This window comes from Paroedura picta, chromosome 8, assembly GCF_049243985.1.
Source record: "Paroedura picta isolate Pp20150507F chromosome 8, Ppicta_v3.0, whole genome shotgun sequence".
NCBI lineage: Eukaryota > Metazoa > Chordata > Lepidosauria > Squamata > Gekkonidae > Paroedura > Paroedura picta.
In genome coordinates, this window is record NC_135376.1 from 3,936,626 (window position 1) to 3,954,113 (window position 17,488).

Sequence of the window (17,488 nt, forward strand, 5' to 3'; positions counted from 1 at the left end):
TAGGAGTTCTGGTGGACAATCAGTTGAGAATATGCACCATGGGAATTGTAGTCCATGAATATCTGGAGGACCACACGTTGACTACCCCTGAGCTACAGCACTGAAAGGACGGCCTCCAACTCTGCCAATTGATTTCCTCTCCAGACTTGACTTTGAGGTAAGGCTGGAGGGAAACAGTTAGGGACCCTCTTTGGTGCTGGCACCTCACCACTGGAACACCCTCTCCGTAGCACTTAATTTCTTTCAGCCTCTAACTAAAGGGGTATTAGAGACTGCGTCCGGCCTGGGAATAATTTTTATTGATGGCTTTTTAGGTTGCCCGGTGCAAAGCTCAGGGGCTTTACGATGACGTCAGCCGGCTCCTAGCAGCTCCTGTGACGGATTTGCTTCGTCTTTTTTTTTTAAAACTGGTTTTGCAATACTAGTTTTGCTTTATCGGCTGAGCTGTTAAGTCATCTCAGGGAGGTCTCCGGAGAGGCAGTGTGTGCATGCTCTAAATCAGGGGTAGTCAAACTGCGGCCCTCCAGATGTCCATGGACTACAATTCCCATGAGCCCCTGCCAGCATTCGCTGGCAGGGGTGTCTGGGAATTGTAGTCCATGGACATCTGGAGGGCCGCAGTTTGACTACCCCTGCTCTAAATAAATAAGTGAGCAAATTATCAGCCAGCGGAAGAAAGCGAGCGGACGCTGGCAGGGGCGTCTGGGAATTGTAGTCCATGGACATCTGGAGGGCCGCAGTTTGACTACCCCTGCCCTGGAGGCTGGCACCCCAATGCAAAAATGTCCTCCCCCCCCCCCCAAGTTCGCAGAGATCATCTGGGACAGAGAAAGGCACGTTGGCATCTTAGACTCCATTAATGTTGCACCTTCACCCTTCAAGCTGGCAAGAGCTGGAAACTGAGTTAAGGGGGGGGGGCAGGCAGCCGTTCCAGGAATGCTCTCCACCCCCCCAAAGCTCCCAACCGTCTCCTGTTCCCCCTCTGTTTAATTACCACTAATGTAAACTGTGCTCCATAAAAACCGCTGGCGCACCGCCCCGAGGAGCCGAGCGGGACAAGTCCCATAAATCCACGGCAAAGAGCTGAAAGCCCTCCCTGGGCCTGTTCTCGTCTCTCGACGTGCCCCCCTCCCCCCCCCGCCCCCGCCTGACGCCCGCCTTCCCTTTTCCCCTTCTTGGCTAAAAACGGTATTTGCTCAAGGGCAGAAGCTTTTTAAACAGGATCATAAATGCTTATTACACGGCCAATGTGCTCGGCCTGATGGGATTAAGCAAGGGGGAGAAATTGATCGGCAGCCCTTCTCCCCCCCCTCCTCCTCCTCCTCCTCTGAACGGAGCAGGAGACCGCCTGCCTGCAAGGGGAGGGGGATCCCCGGTTAGCTAGCCAAGGGGGGGGGAAGAGTGGTATTTTCTGCCAGCAAAGAAGAAGAGTTGGTTTTTATACCCCGCTTTTCACTACCCGGCGGAGTCTCAAACAACTTTCCCTTCCTCTCCCCACCACAGACACCCTATCAGTTACGTGGGCCTGAGAGAGCTCTAAGAAAACTGGGAGTGGTCCAAGGTCACCCTGCTGGTTGCACGTGGAGGAAGAGTGGGGGATCAAACCTGGTTCTCCAGTTTTTTTGTACCCGGCTTTTCACCGTCTCAAAGCGGCTTACAATCGGCTTCCCTTCGCCTCCCCACAACGGATACCCTGTGAGGAAGGCAGGGCCGGGAGAGCTCTGAGAGAGCTGCGCCTGGCCCAAGGTCACCCAGCTGGCTGCATGGGGAGTATGAATCCAGCTCTTCCGATTAAAAGCCACTGCTCTCTATCCACTATATCATGCTGACCCTCAAGTAGGGGAGGAGAGAGGAGGGAGGTTTGCTCCTCCCCCACCTGGAGGGGCACATTGATTACAGCTGGGAACTTTTCCAGCAATGTCACTCACAGGGTGCATACAAGGGGCCCGCGTCAATATAACTCAAGACGGGAAGCTGCCAGGGCTGTCTAGATTTGCCATAGCTTTCCTCCCCAGGAGCAACCGCCTTTTAATTTCTTTGCTGCAGTCCCCATCTGCAGTGAGCCCAGGAAAATAAAATCTGTCACTATCTCTATTTCTTCCCCATCTATTTGCCAGGAATTGAGAGGGCCCGATGCCATGATCTTCGGGTTCCACCCCTAGTCTCCAGCGATTTCCAGAGTGGGCAGCCCCTAGGAGCACTCTTAGCAGCGCTAACTCCCACCACCTGGAACATTGGGGGAAAGGTGAGGAGACACTGTGGGCAGCTGTGACTGCAGGTGACGGGAAGTTTCCCAGTGGGTAGGGGAAGGACACGCAGGGAGGTGGGTGCAAGAAGGCTTAGAGTAGGAAAGCCTGAGGGAAAGGCAGAGACCCGGGAAGGCCCCGAACGGATGCCCAGCCAGCTCAAGGTCTATTGCAGGGGTAGTCAAACTGCGGCCCTCCAGATGCCCATGGACCACAATTCCCAGAAGCCCCTGCCAGCGAATGCTGGCAGGGGGCTCCTGGGAATTGTAGTCCATGGACATCTGGAGGGCCGCAGTTTGACTACCCCTGGTCTATTGGCTTGATTTATTCCTTTGCTTTGTTCAGACCTGAACTCAAATTTCCCAGATCCTAACTTGACCCTTTAACCATTGCGTCCCCTACCTCCTGGGAAGGGTGAAAGTTCCTCTGAGGAACAGGCTTCCTCGGGAGGTGGTGGGTTCTCCATCTTTGGAGGTTTTTAAACAGAGGCTGGAGAGCCATCTGACGGAGAGGCTGATTCCATGAAGGCTCAAGGGGGTGGCAGGTGACAGTGGATGAGCGAGAGGGTTGTGAGTGTCCTGCATAGTGCAGGGGGTTGGACTAGATGACCCAGGAGGTCCCTTCCAACTCTAGGATTCTTTGATTCTACGTCACATTGTGGCCCAATTTGGGGGGGGAGGGCTGTTGTATTTGCACATAAGTCTCTGGCCCAAAGAAGCCAGGGGGCCCCGGTCTTGAGGTTCTGCTTCAACTAAGCTGGTGTTGCATAATGGTGAAGGGTTCCGGACCGGCATAATGGTAAAGTGTGCCAGAGACCTGCGTTCGAATCCCTGCTTGGGCCACGCAAGCTTACCGAGTGACCTTGGCCCAGCTCAGCCTCCCCCCCCCCCCCAGAGTTATGTAGTTAGATGGAGAAAAGAACCGTGTAAGCTGCTTTCAGTTCCCGTTGAACCAGTTGGATTTCTGCTTGAACGAGCAATCCGTCCCCGAATTTCCTTTTGGGGATTTTTCAGAGCCTGATTGGTTGGAATCCCTACATCAATGTCCTGCCTGTTTCTGGCTTTTTTTTTTTTTAAGTTCTTGTTTCGGAAGGCTTTTGAGCAGACAGATGGTGAACCATGATTTTTTTTAGAGCTCAGATTATTTTATGATCGGCTGCTGTGTGTTTCTGAGACCGTGTTCAAGGGTTTTATTTTCGGGGTGTCATAATTTGTCTTTTTACTGCTTGGAAGGCTGCCATCTGAGCATACGAGCAGGCCAGGCAGCAGAATGAGAACTTCGGAGATAAAATCAGGAGTAGTCAAAAGGTTTCTCACTCCCCTGGCCTTTTCACCCACCGTTTTCCTCACACCGCCCCCCAAAACCTCTCGTCTCCTCAATCGTCTCCTCAAAACACTGAACCCACAAAAATGTTCAAAAGGTCCCCAAATATGTTTAAGCCTACAAGCTCCTTAGGAAATCTGACACGGGCTGGTGGGAGCAACCACAAAATGGCTGCCGCAGGAGGTGGAGCAAACTGCAAAATGGCTGCCACATGAGGAGGAGACAGGCGCAAGCTGGCCACCAAAGGAGGTGGAGACAGGCACAAAAATGGCGGTTACAAGAGGCAGAGCCAGCCACAAGAGGAGCCGGTCGTAAAAACGTAAGGGAATGAGGTTATGCGTACATCCAACAGTAACTCCCCAACATACCAGAGAGAATATCTTTTCTAACAGGATGCTTTAAAAGATGAAACTATTGTTTAACAATCACATTCTTGCATACACACGAGTTACCTCCAGCCACATGGAGATATGTATGTGTGGTGGTAGCAGTTGCTGTGGTTTTAAAACCTGCACAGCCAATCCGATCTCCTCTGGTCAGTCAGAAACCTTGCTGGGCAATTACGCCAATTGGCCCAATCCATTTTCAAAAAGCAACTGACAGGTGTCAGAAAGGTGTCGGCAGACACCTCGGTGCCCCTGGGCTCCCTGTTGGTGACCCCTGATTGGGACAAACCCTAGCATCCTTGTCCTAGTCAGCTGCACATCCCTACTCATATTCCTGGTCTCTACAGCTGCAGTAAACCAGTTGGCCCACTCTTCAACCTGTCTAATGTAGTTAAACACCGCTACCCTAACACCCCTCGCCCTCCTCTTCTCCAGGCTCCAACCTCACCTCATAAGAGCGTCTTGTGGCGCAGAGTGATAAGGCAGCCGTCTGAAAGCTTTGCCCATGAGGCTGAGAGTTCGATCCCAGCAGCCGGCTCAAGGTTGACTCAGCCTTCCATCCTTCCGAGGTCGGTAAAATGAGTACCCAGCTTGCTTGCTGGGGGGTAAACGGTAATGACTGGGGAAGGCACTGGCAAACCACCCCGTATTGAGTCTGCCAAGGAAACGCTAGAGGGCGTCACCCCAAGGGTCAAACATGACTCGGTGCTTGCAAAGGGGATACCTTTACCTTTACCTTTTACCCATCACCCCTCGCCCTCCTCTTCTCCAGGCTCCAACCTCACCTTATAAGGAGTGGATTCCAACCTCTCACACGTCCTAATCACCCTTCCCTGAACACGTTCCAACACGTCAATATCCCGGCTCTGAATTATTACAGGAGACGGATTCTCCCTATACAATTTTTTAAACTTGCAATGTCTGCACGCTGGCAGATGTCACCAAAGGAAGAAAGAAAGGCTCACAAGCCCCTATTAATTAATGAACGGACATGCATAAAAGGCATGGATTATTAGACCACAGGATACCCCTGCTCCATTCAGCCCAGATAATTCATCACGATTTGCGTTCCAAAGTGATTCTCCCACTTTATTTTGTTCTCAGCCTTGTAAGTCAGACCTGTAACCCCATTGTCTTCCAGACAGGATAGATGGGGTGCGGAAGAGCAAATGGCTTAATACCGGCAAGTAAATGCAACACGGGGAGTTGAACTGGGGGAGGGGGGGGATATCCCAAATTACAGCTCATCCCCTTCCCGCTTTCGCCAAACTAGTTTCTCTTGTTTCTGTGTCCCATGCCACGAAATCTGTTAATTCAGAACATCAGAGGAGCCCCGCTGGATCAGACCAGTGGTAACTCGAGTCCCGTATCCTATCTCATACAGTGGCCACCCAGTTCTGCTAGAGGACCAGCAATACAGCAGAGAGGCTGAGGCCTTCATAAGAACATCGGAAGAGCCTTGATGGATTGGACCAGGGGTCTATCTAGTCCAGCATCAATCTGCCCCATCGCCAGGTTTCACCTTTCGACCCATAAAGACGCTTGTGAAAACAGGGCCAAGCCATTATGGCCACCAAGTATCAACTCTATAGGCGTTCTTTGCCGCGCCAACTGAAAAGACGGGCAAAGCTCCACCACAGGGGCAGTCTATCTGGTGTAGGGCAGGGGTAGTCAAGCTGTGGTCCTCCAGATGTCGTCCATGAACATCTGGAGGACCACAGCTTGACTACCCCTGGTGTAGGGTCTACTTTCCACTCAAGGCATTCCCACCCCCCTCTGCTTATCCACCCCTCCCACCCATCAGAACGCGCCACACACCTGAAGTTTGGAGCAGACGCCCATTCCAGCGCGAGGCAGGCCAGATCCACGGTGGCGTAGACCAAGAGAAAGAAGATGGTGACGATGGCGGCGATGGTGTTGAGCTTCCCGGAGAAGAGGACCAGCTGTGAGGGAGGAGAGCAGCAGAGACGGGTGCGGGTTACAAGCAACCGTGGAAACAGCTTCAGAACCCAGGAGCCCGACTCAGGGGCTTTGGGCCCTTCACCAGAGACAATTGAGACACCTGGTGATTGAGCCCCGCCCTCCTTCCCCTTCTCCCCCTGGCCTAACCCCTCCCCTCAACACCCACAGCGCAGGGCACTTTCCTGAAGGCCTCTGAGCATGTGGCGAGTGTCTTTCGCTCAGCACAGAGTGCTTGCAATCGACACCTGGGTTATCACACACGCCTATGCCCTGGTGTTTGTCTTGAGATGTTAAGGAGAGATGCTATGGCAGAAATAAGGCTGATAGCTTGTTGGGTACTGCCATGCACCAAAAACCCCTCCATTGGTTCCTGCAGGGCAGTGTTATCCATTTGGACTGGAAGCAGGACTCCAGGGTCATAAGAGTATCCACCTAACACCTCCCGATCCTTTGACGCAAGGTGCCCCAACACGGTGCCGACGGGCACCATTAAGCCTGGCAGTGCTTTCCCTGGCGTCTGCTGACTTTTGCAGGAACTGTACGGCACAGCTTGTTATTAGCTTGCCCAATTGCAAGATAGTTTTTTTTTTTAAGGCTGCTACAGCCACTGGAAGATCAGGTGAGCTGGTAAAGGCCCGGGCTTCCCTTAATCAGTGCCTGGATTCGTTGCCCCATCACAGCTTCTGTTCTTTGCCCACCACTTTCTCTTTCTACCTTCCTCCTCTTTACCCTCTCTTCTGAGGTTCTTTTGCAAAGCACACAGGCCAGTAAAACCTCTGGCCCTTTCTCCTGTGGCAGCTATTTTGGGGGTAGCACTCACCACTCCCTCTCAAAATCCCCAAGGCTCCAAAAGTTTGGGGACCCCCCATGTTCATTGGAAGTGCCAGGGAAATGAGCCTCAATGGAAAACATGCGCTCAGCCACTGAGCCATGGTCCCTCTCCACACGGGGAAACATGGTCCCTGGTTCAACCCCCTGAAACTTCAGCTTAAAAAAGTCCTTGAGAAATGAGGCTGGGGATTCTTAGTGCCTGATGCTCCATGGAGCCTTGGAGCATGGATAGGCAAAATGGGGCATTGGCCCTTCAGAAGCATATCTGAGTTAAAACTGCTTGCAGGGAACCCCAAAATAGATCAGGGGCCCGGTGCACTCCCCTCAGTTGCTTCTAGCACCTCCTCTGGCACTGCTGGGGCGAATGGGAGAAAAGCACAGCAAGGACCTGAAGACGGTCAACCTTGCAAGTCAAAGGGGTTCGTGGCGGCTTTTTAAAACCGCAAAAAGACATGCAAGTACAGATTCCCTGCTTCCCAGATTCCCTGCTTGAGTTGCTCGCTCAAAGGAGAAAACGCCGGGCTGGGCGGATGGACGGAGTAACGCGAAGATGAAACAAACAAACAAAAAGAACGGTCCGTGTGGCTTGTTTAAGACCAACATATTTTCATCATTTACTTAAAACACATCTCCCGGCCTCTCAATACGCCTTCACCAGAGGCGAGCCATGCGCCTGTCGCATGTTCTGCCACCGCAAACTGAACACCCACGCCTGCCCCCCTCCCCCCCCCCCGAAGAAGGCATTTTAGACAGTTCATGTATATTCAGATGGGTCGATTTTCGCTCCCCTGCAAACGTTCTTGCAAGGACGGCGCACCTTCCGTGCACTTCATCCTGCCACCGATCCACATGTCTCGTCATGCTCCGCTATGAGAAGAGCCCTCTCTCTCCTGCACGCGCATCATGTGCACGGCCAGCAGCCCGTGGCCCTTCCCATGGGGGCAACCCCCCCAAGCACATAGCTATGCAAACTATTCTCCGCCACTCCCTGCTGCTTCTTCGGCCGTAGCTCCTTCATTCCCAGCACAGCCCGACCCGGAGAAATTGCTCGGGTCGGGAGGGGGAGGGGGCAGATTATTCAGACACACTTAAGCAATTGGGGATTTTCAGCCGGTTGTGAGTTAATAGCGTGCGCCAAGCGGAGACCGTGCCTGGACCCTCTAATGGGTTCCCCCCCCTCTCCCCGCCTTTGATTTATAATTCATTTAGCGGCTTGTCAAGGTAAAAGGAGCCATTGCTGAAAGGTATCTTGCCCCGTGCGCTGAGGGAGGGCGGCGTGAAGCCCGTGCGCAGGTGTACATAGGGGTAGGGAGGGGGTGGAGAACGGCAGGCCAGGCTGGGCAAGGGGGCTGGTATCGACGGGCATTTTGAATGGTGGCAGATGGCAGGAGCGGAAGGTCCAGGCGCCAGCAATGCTCCCCGAGTGGGAAGATGCGCTTGGGCGAGGGCAAGAAGACTTGGCCGATGGGGACAAATCACGGAGAAGGGAGAGCTGGGTAAGACCTAAATGTTTCCGTCCTGGCATTCCTGTTATGCGCTTGAGGGCCGCTGACGGGAGGGGTTCTGTCTCACGGCGAGGGAGTCAGCCTAGACGGCTGTCGTTTGCAGTTTGCATTTCCCCAACCTTGCATTTATTTTAGGGGCGGGGGCAGTGGTCACGGTCGGTCCGTGGTTACAAATGCACTCTCCCGAGGACCCCAAATATGTTCTGTTTGAGGTGGGGAGAGCGTTTCCCCCTCCCGGTGGCTAGTGGAAATAATTCCACCCTCCTCCCCAAGATTTACTTCATTTATACCCCACTTTTCTTCACAATGGGGACCCCAAGCGGCTCCCTTTCTCCTTTCATCCTCACAACAACCCTGCGAAAAAGGTTATATCGAGAGCGCATGGCAGTTCTCCCAGCAAATCCCAAGGCAGGGCAGAGATTTGAACCTGGGTCTGCAGTCTAACCGCTACGCCGTGCTGCAGAGGATGAAAGAAGAAAGGAGGAACGGAACAAAGATGGCGTTGGATTCTTTTGTTATATAGCACAAACCTGCCTGGAAGGGCTTGCAGGACCCTGGTGACGTGGCGGTGAAGAACGCACGCTCTGCTCATGCTCAGAGGCGCTCTTGAACATTTCCAATGCTCTTCTGCAGAGTCTTTGTCGTGCAAGCAGGTTTCTTGGCTGAGTCCCGAGAACCCAAAACATAAACGAAGTGCTGGCCATGGTGCACTGAGGACGCTAGCTGATCCATGCTGAGAATTCATGCCAGTCGGATGACGCCTGCCGCTGGCCAAAGGTGCCAGCCAGGGGCTCCCTGGTTTCCCCTGCGCCCTCAACAAGACAAACACGCCGCGAGCCCAGCCAGAGCTGTCTCCTTTGGCTCCCCCTTGCTCTTCCGCGCCGTGAGTGACTCCTCCAGTGCTGGGAGCTGATTTTGATCCACGGCGGCTTCAATTGGGGCTGAAGAACCTAATGGTCTCCCCCCTCCCCTCCCCCCCCCCCCCGAGTGCGGCAATGTTCCTTGCCGGCTAATGGGGCAATTTTTTTTGCATTACATGTATTTGTCCAATTTGGCGGAGCGGCGCGCACGACGGAGGGAGCCGAGGGCTGGCGGCTCCTGCAGATTAGCTGATGGGAGTCTCCGGGGTGCCCCGCCACAGATCCGTCTCCCAGGCAGAGAGGCGCATCTCGTGCGGATGCACTCACGCAGGCGGTGGCGGGCCGATTGTTCAATGCACCTGGGATGCCTTGCGCGGCGCTTGATACAGATCTCACGTCGGGACTGGGCTTTCCGGGCGGCTCCTGTCTCAGTCCAGGCTTGCCCAAAGGGAACAACCAAGAGGCTCTAGAGCAGGGGTAGTCAAACTGCGGCCCTCCAGATGTCCATGGACTACAATTCCCAGAAGCCCCTGCCAGCATTTGCTGGCAGGGGCTTCTGGGAATTGTGGTCCATGGACATCTGGAGGGCCGCAGTTTGACTACCCCTGCTCTAGAGTGATTCTAACTTGCTGTAAAGGGGTCCCTGTGATGCATTCATGCGCTCTGTTTGGGGCTGTCCTGGTGCAGCTAGTGGAGAATGCTGCGTCTACATGGCCAGTCAGGGTCGGCTATCAGGAGCATGTGACCCCAATATTACACTTTTAAAAAACTTAGAAGTGCTCAACAAACAGTTAGAAGAAGAGTTGGGTTTTTTTATACCCCGCTTTTCACTACTCAAAGGAGTTCCAAAGCGGCTTACAAACCACTTTCCCTTCCTCTCCCCGCAACAGGCGCCCCATGAGGTAGGTGGGGCTGAGAGAGCTCTAAAAGAACTGATCTGTGAGAACAGCTCTAAGAGAACTGTGAGTAGCGCAAGTTCACCCAGCTGGCTGCATGTGGAGGAGGAGTGGGGAATCAAACTCGGCTTTCCACGTTAAGAGTCCACCGCTCTTTAACCACTGGTTGTGAAGGGTGAAAGGCAGCCTTGACTGACAGGATGCTCCAAAGAATCTAATCAGTTAGTGCCCACTGAGCAGAGAAAGACTAGAACTGGATGCTGAGTAGAGAATTGGTCAGATTTCAGCACTATCTGAGATGAATCAAGTGCTGACAGTTTTGAAATTCAGTCCCGACTAAGAGCAGTTTAACACAGACAAGAAAACTGAGGAGGCTGGCAAGGAAGAGTGGGAGGTTAGGTGAAAACTCCCATTTGGACCAAGGAAAGGGGATAGATTTTTTAGAGAGAGAAGAATTTCCTCACCCAATTGAAGCTGGGATTGGGGAGATTCCCAGACTAGTGTGGTTAGAGACTGCCTTGTGAAATCTTATGAGTCAATTAAGATTTAAGAATAGTACCAATGTCTTTAGAAAAGGGGTTTTGCTACTGGAAAGAGAATCCCAACCTCTTGGGAACCAGAAGAGCCAGTGAATACTTAAAGGAAGTGTACTGGAGTGTTTGGAAAATACTGAAACAAAAGCCTCCCAAATATAAAAATTCTAAGTAACTCTGAGTAGCTTCAGAAACTCTCAGTAACCTGAAATGTAAGAACTAAAGTCTGTGAATGTACTGATTTTATCTCAGAGTTATCTATATTGAATTACCTCAGGAAAGTAATCCCCGACTTCGCCTGTCCTTTCTGTTGAATAAAAATTTTCTTAATTTGGAATATAAAAGCTTCTTGAGTGCCATTTTAGTCATATAAAAGGGGGCTCTCCCATCCATTCCCTCAAGTATTTTGTACCCTGTTTTTTACTACCTGACAGAATCTCAAATGGCTTACAATCGCCTACCTCTCCCCACAATAGATGCCCCGTAAAGTAGGCGGGGCTGAGAGAGCTCTGAAAGAACTGCAACTGGCCCACGGTCACCCAGCTGGCTGTAGGCGAAGGAGAAGTGGGGAATCAAACCTGGTTCTCCAGACTGGAGGCTACTGTTCTCAACCAGGGTCTTGGAAAGAGGTATTTCATGTCACCTCCTGCCTGGTCCGTTTAAACTGGAGCTGCTGGGGATTGAACTTGGGACTTTCTGCATGTCGGGCAGGTGTTCCACTATTGTGTCCCTCTCCAAACTCACATGAAGCTGCTTTACATTGAATCAGACCCTCTGTCCATCAAGGTCCGTATTGTTTACTCAAACGGGCAGCTGAGGCCTTTCCTATCACTTGTTCTCTGATTCTTTCTACTGGCGATGCCGGGGATTGAACCTGGCACCTTCCCCATGGCAAGCAGATGGTCTCCCGCTAAGCTACGGCCTTCCACCTCACCAAAGAGCCAGCTTGGCGTAGTGGTTAAGAGCTGAGGCCTCTAATCTGGAGAAATGGCTTGAATTCCTCTCTCCTCCACATGCAGCCAGATGGGTGACCTTGGGGCAGCCACAGTTCTCTCAGAGCTCTCTCCGCCCCTCCTCCCTCACACTGTGTCTGTTGTGAGGAGAGGGAGGGGAGGCGATTGTCAGCCGCTTTTGAGGATCTTTTGGGGAGTGGATAAGCGGGGTATAAGATCCAGTTCTTCAGAAATCTTTGATTTGGTTTCTGCTTTGGGCCACAGACAAAGCATGCGATCAAGGGAGACATTATGTCCCTCCTGTCCCCCCCCCCTTCCAAGCAGCAACCAGCGACTGCCTACCTCCTCCCCCCTCCCCGGCTATTCATCTTCTCTCACACCGATTTCCCATCTTTCTCATCTAATGCATTTATTCATTTATGTGCTGTTTTTTTTTAATAAAAAAAATTCTAGACTGCTCTGAGAGAATGGGGCCCTCAAGGCAGCTTACGACAAACATAAAATGTAGAAATCGAGACATTAAACAACACTCCAACAAACCCCAGTCGCCTTCTTAAATATAACAGCAATATTAAAACAGCAGACGTAATTAAACATTTTTAAAACGTGGCTGGGAAAAAAAAATTCGGATGGAAATAACCAAATTATGTAGGAAATGCCTCCCCAAAGACCTCTATGGACTCGACAATTTGGAGTGTATTTTCAAGGAGCTCAGAGTTTTGTAAAGCATGGTTTCTCCCCCCCCCTTTATCTTCACAACAACCCCACAGGGTAGCAACCAGGCCATGGTTGGCCAGCGAGCTTCCATGGGAGAGCAGGACGTTCAAATCCAGATCTTTCAAATCCTCATTTGGATACTGTAACCTTCAAACCAGGAACCCCTCACCTTTTTGAGAGTGTGGGCACCTTTGGAAGGCTGATGTGGGATTGTGGGCACCAGACACAAAATGGCGCCTACATAATGGCTACAAAATGGCACCCACATAATGGCTACAGCTAGAGGTGTTGCTGGCCCAAAATGGCAGCTGCAACTTCACTCAACATACAGAACCTAGGCAGAATTTCCCGGTGCCCACCAAGTGTTTTTAGTAAGTGGTTGAGGCACTTGCCCAGTAGGACTTCTGACTGGCCAGGCAGATTTAACCAACACTGATTCCATGCAGCTAATACCTACACTATTGTTTTTTACTTCCTCTTCTTTTTCCTGGGGGATTTCATAAATTTCCCATCTTCTCCCCTGCACTTGGGCTTCCTTTATATGTCTGGCTCTGCATCTCAGGGCAGCCATTTTGTGGCAGATGCCATTCCCTTTGACAGCTATATCAAAGTGAGCTCCACTTCCTGTGGCAGCCATTTTGTGGTGTTCTCCGCTCCCTGTGGCAGCCATTTTGTGGCGTTCTCCGCTCCCTGTGGCAGCCATTTTGTGGTGTTCTCCGCTCCCTGTAGCAGCCATTTTGTGGTGTTCTCCGCTCCCTGTGGCAGCCATTTTGTGGCGTTCTCCGCTCCCTGTGGCAGCCATTTTGTGGTGTTCTCCGCTCCCTGTAGCAGCCATTTTGTGGTGTTCTCCACTCCCTGTGGCAGCCATTTTGTGGTGTTCTCCACTCCCTGTGGCAGCCATCTTGTGAGGGCATCCATCACTCTTTGTCAGAATTCGTAAGGTTCCCACAGGCTCAAAACCCCCTGCTTTCCTAAACAGCCCCACCTTCTTGCCTGCCTTCCAGCCGCCTGTAAAGTCTGCACCAGCATTTCCTTCCAAACCTCCATCCGATTTTGCCAGGCCTAGGTTCTCACTCAGCTGCCCATGTCCCAGGAATGACAGGGACCCCACTCAAAAAGTTGGGCATTAGATGTTAACCACAGGAAAAGGCCCAATCAAGCAGCGTGGCCCCCACACTCACCTGCACCAGCACCCAGGACAGAACCACGGCCACCCACGGGTTCCCACCAGCGGACGTCCGCTTTGCCGGGACTAGAACTTTGCCTTTGTAGGGAGAAAAGTGGGGGGGGGGGGGAAAGAGGGGAGTGTCAGAGTAGAATGTCCTTTAAAGAGATGTTTCCCAAAATACGCAAGGAGGGGATGCAAGACAAGTAATGTCAGATCAGGCCAGCAGTCCATCCAGTCCAACATTCTGCATCTCACAGTGGCCAAAACCTACGTGCCCTCAGAAGGTCCATCAGTGGGTCCAGCCCTCCCACTGTTACCCCCACCCCCTGCACTACGGAGACAAAGCATCATGGTCCCAGACATAATAGAAGTCATGTAGGATTAGGCCAATGCCCCATTCAGTTCAGAACTCTGTGTCCAAATAGTGGCCAAACCCAGATGTTATCAGAAGGTCCACCAGAAGGGCCAGAACTCCAGAAGCCCTCCCCACTCTTGCCCCCAAAGCACCAAGAAGACACAGCATCACTGCCCCAGATAGTGATTCACCTATAAGAACATAAGAGAAGCCATGTGGGATCTGGCCAGCAACCCATCCAGTCCAACCTACAGGGTCACTCACTGGTCCAAACCCAGGTGTCATCAGGAGGTCCACCAGCAGGGCCAGAACTCCAGAAGCCCTCCCATGGTTGCCCCAAGCACCAAGAAGACAGAGAATCACTGCCCCAGACATGAGGACATAAGAGACGCCATGTTGGATCAGGCCAATGGCCCCTCCAGTCCAACACAATGTGTCACATGGTGGCCAAAACCCAGGTGCCACCGGGATGCCCACCAGCAGGGCCAGAACTCCACAAAGTGTTGGACAGAATGGGCCATTGGCCTAATCAAATGTTCTTATCTACAGAGGGTCTGGCATAACTATACTACACGGGAGAAAATGACGTTCTAGCCTGCTTCCCATTTCTCCCAAAGACCTGGCATCCCAGACGCAACCGTGACTGGTGGGACAGCCTTCAGACACGGAAGAAAGCCAGTAATTTTTTTAATCTTCTGGCAGGATGAGCCCAGGTTGTAACAGAGATCCTCTTATTGGCCGTTCCCCAGTTGCCTGGAGCCGAGGACTCCTCGGGCTTCCAAGAGGTCTACGTCTCCGCTTGGGAACTGAGCCCCGCCAGCACCTGCCAAGTGACGGCGTGGGCAACCCGGGAGCTTCCAACGGAGCGCAATGCTGTCCGGGCAGCCCGCCAACAAGGCAGAGGACTTCGAAAGGACGGCCAAGCTGGAGCGGGGGAAGCCGCCGGAGAGCGACTCGGACGGAGAGCCAAGTCAGATGAGAGGTAGAGGACATGGAAAACAGGCTGGGAGCTAGAGACCGACTTTTGGTGCTAGGAGCTCATTGCAAGGGCTTCTAGAATTCCCCCAAAGCAGTTTGCCTTGCAGGGGTATTGCAGGCGAGTGTGCACGATGGCTAATGTCCGTATCAACTGTTACTGAGATACCATCCTCAATTGTGATGTGTAGCCTCTGCTCCTTAACATTCAAGTGGTACTTAGAGGAGCTGCTGGGAGTCTCTCAGGTGGAACACAGAACCCCACCTAGTGGATCGTGAGACCCTACAGAGCTGCCTCCCTCCAACCCCAACTTTATGACAGTTCTGCTGATAAACCAAAACAATGAACAGCCCTGCGGGATCAGGCCAGGGGTACATCCGTTCCAGCATCCCTGCTCCCTCAGGGGCCAGCCAGTTCCTCCGAGGCCTTCATAAGAACATCAAAAGAGCCCTGTTGGGTCAGACCAGTGAAGGTCCATCTAGTGCAGCCTCCTGTCTCACACAGGGGCCAACCAGGTCTTCTGGAGGGCCAACAACCAGGCAGAGAGGCCAAGGCCTTCCTAAGAACACCAGAAGAGCCCTGCTGGGTCAGACCAGGGGTCCATCCAGTCCAGCCTCCTGTCTCACACAGGGGCCAGCCAGTTCCTCTGGAGGGCCAGCAACAGGGCAGAGAGGCCGAGGCCTTCCTAAGAACAACAGGAGAGCCCTGCTGGGTCAGACCAGGGGTCCATCCAGTCCAGCCTCCTGTCTCACACAGGGGCCAGCCAGTTCCTCTGGAGGGCCAACAACCAGGCAGAGAGGTCGAGGCCTTCCTAAGAACATCAAGAGCCCTGCTGGGTCAGACCAGGGAGGGTCCCCTGTAGTCCAGCATCCCGTCTCACCCAGGGGCCAACCAGTACCTCTGGAGCACAAAGGCCTTCCCCTGATAAGAACATCAGAAGAGCCCTGTTGGATCAGATGCTGTTAACGTGATGCTGCTAAGCTATTAATAGGTTTTCAAATCGTTGGATTGTTAATAATGTTTTTCTGTTGCTTTAATTGCAGTTATTGGTAATTCGGTGTCTGAGCTGGTCTCAGGAAGGCAGTCTAGAAATATAATAAATATAAAATAAAGAGAAAGCCAGTCTGAACTCCGTGGCTGGTCTCCTATCCAAGGGCCGACCCTGCTTCGCTTCTGACATCTGAGGAGATCAAGCTGGCCCGGGCAAGTTTCAGAATTCTAGATTTTGCCACAGACACACAAGTTGTCCCCCCGTATCATTGCAGCCTGCCCAGAATGGTAATTCTGAGAACGCGTTTATTGTTCTGCAAATGGAGTGGTTCACGTGGGCATTTTTTATAATGGAAACAGGATGGGTAGGGAGCAAGAAAAGATAAATCAAAAGGGAAATGTTCAGCAAAGCTCTTATAAGAATAACAGCACCATCTTTTTGTGCCTGAAAAGTGTACACCGTTTTTCCCCCTTCGCATTCATTGCCGGATGAATTACACTTGACTTTGTTTAATTCACTTACGCCCTGCCTTTTGCCCAACAGGGACGCCAAGGCAGCTTTGATTATTCTCTGCTTGTTTTATCCTGACAACACCCCTGTGGAGTGGGTCAGGCGATGGACGGATGGCTGACAAAAGGACACCCAGAGCCAGGATTCGAACTGGGGTCTCCAAGATCTCAGTCTGACACCCCTACCACATCATACTGGCTCTCTTCTGCGCTCTCTAATTTGGCAATCTGCTTTATTATTTATTTAATTCATTTGCACCACACCTTTTCCCCCCCATGGGAACCCAAAGTGGCTGATGTTGTTATCTCCTCTATTTTATCTTCAAAACATCCCTGCGAGGTAGGTCAGGCTAAGAAAGCATGACTGGCTCAGGGACACCCAGCAAGCTGACACAGCACTAGTGAGGATTCGAACCCAGGTCTCCTAGATGCTACTCTGATCCTATTCATCACTGCACAACTGTTTTTCATACATATTCGACGAGTATTACTGTACGAATCAGACTAGCATTGTATGTATTAGTCATTACTGCATTGCTTTCCTTGGCGTAGCTGTTAAGAGCAGCAGCTTCTAATCTGGAGAAACAGGTTTGATTCCCCATTCCTCCACATGCAGCTAGCTGAGTGACCTTGAAGTAGTCACAGTCCTCTTAGAGTGGTCCTCAAAAAGCAGTTTTGTCAAAGCTTTTCAGTCCCACCGACCTCACAGGGTATCAGTTGTGGGGAGAGAATGGGAAGGCCATTGTAAGTTGCTTCGGGTAATGACAAGTGGCATATAAAACCCAAATCTTTTTCTTCTAATTCTGTAATCTGCCTTGTATCCCAATAAGAAAAGCGGACTATAAATGTAGCACATTTAAAAAGGAGTGTACAAGTACAGAGCTTGCCACTGCCCTCTGCTGGACAACGTTGATCCAGCACAGACTTTCTCCAGATCTTTCCCAGATTGTCCGTCCCCCACAAGAAAGCTGTATCTGTTTAACAATCAATACTATGAATTCAAACATAAATAGTGATCCACTGGTACAATGTCAGACAATCCACCACAGTTAGCGCTGTGTTTCAAAATGTTCTTCATCAGCAATAAAGGTAAAGGTAAAGGTAAAGGTATCCCCTGTGCAAGCATCGAGTCATGTCTGACCCTTGGGGTGACGCCCTCCAGCGTTTTCATAGCAGACTCAATAGGGGGTGGTTTGCCAGTGCCTTCCCCAGTCATTACCGTTTACCCCCCAGCAAGCAAGCTGGGTACTCATTTTACCGACCTCGGAAGGATGGAA

General features: G+C 51.8%; 1 protein-coding gene across 2 annotated transcripts in view; it reads right to left on the reverse strand.

Annotated features, from left to right (window-relative positions):
- Positions 1 to 17,488, reverse strand: part of LOC143842846 (solute carrier family 12 member 9-like) — a 90,458-nt gene that overhangs the window by 29,743 nt on the left and 43,227 nt on the right. For both annotated transcript variants that reach the window (XM_077348105.1, XM_077348106.1), the window contains 2 exons: positions 13,394 to 13,476; positions 5,774 to 5,898 (listed from right to left, as the gene is read on the reverse strand). In XM_077348105.1, the coding sequence (XP_077204220.1) occupies positions 5,774 to 5,898; positions 13,394 to 13,476 (208 nt within the window). The remainder of the gene's footprint in view (positions 1 to 5,773; positions 5,899 to 13,393; positions 13,477 to 17,488) is intronic.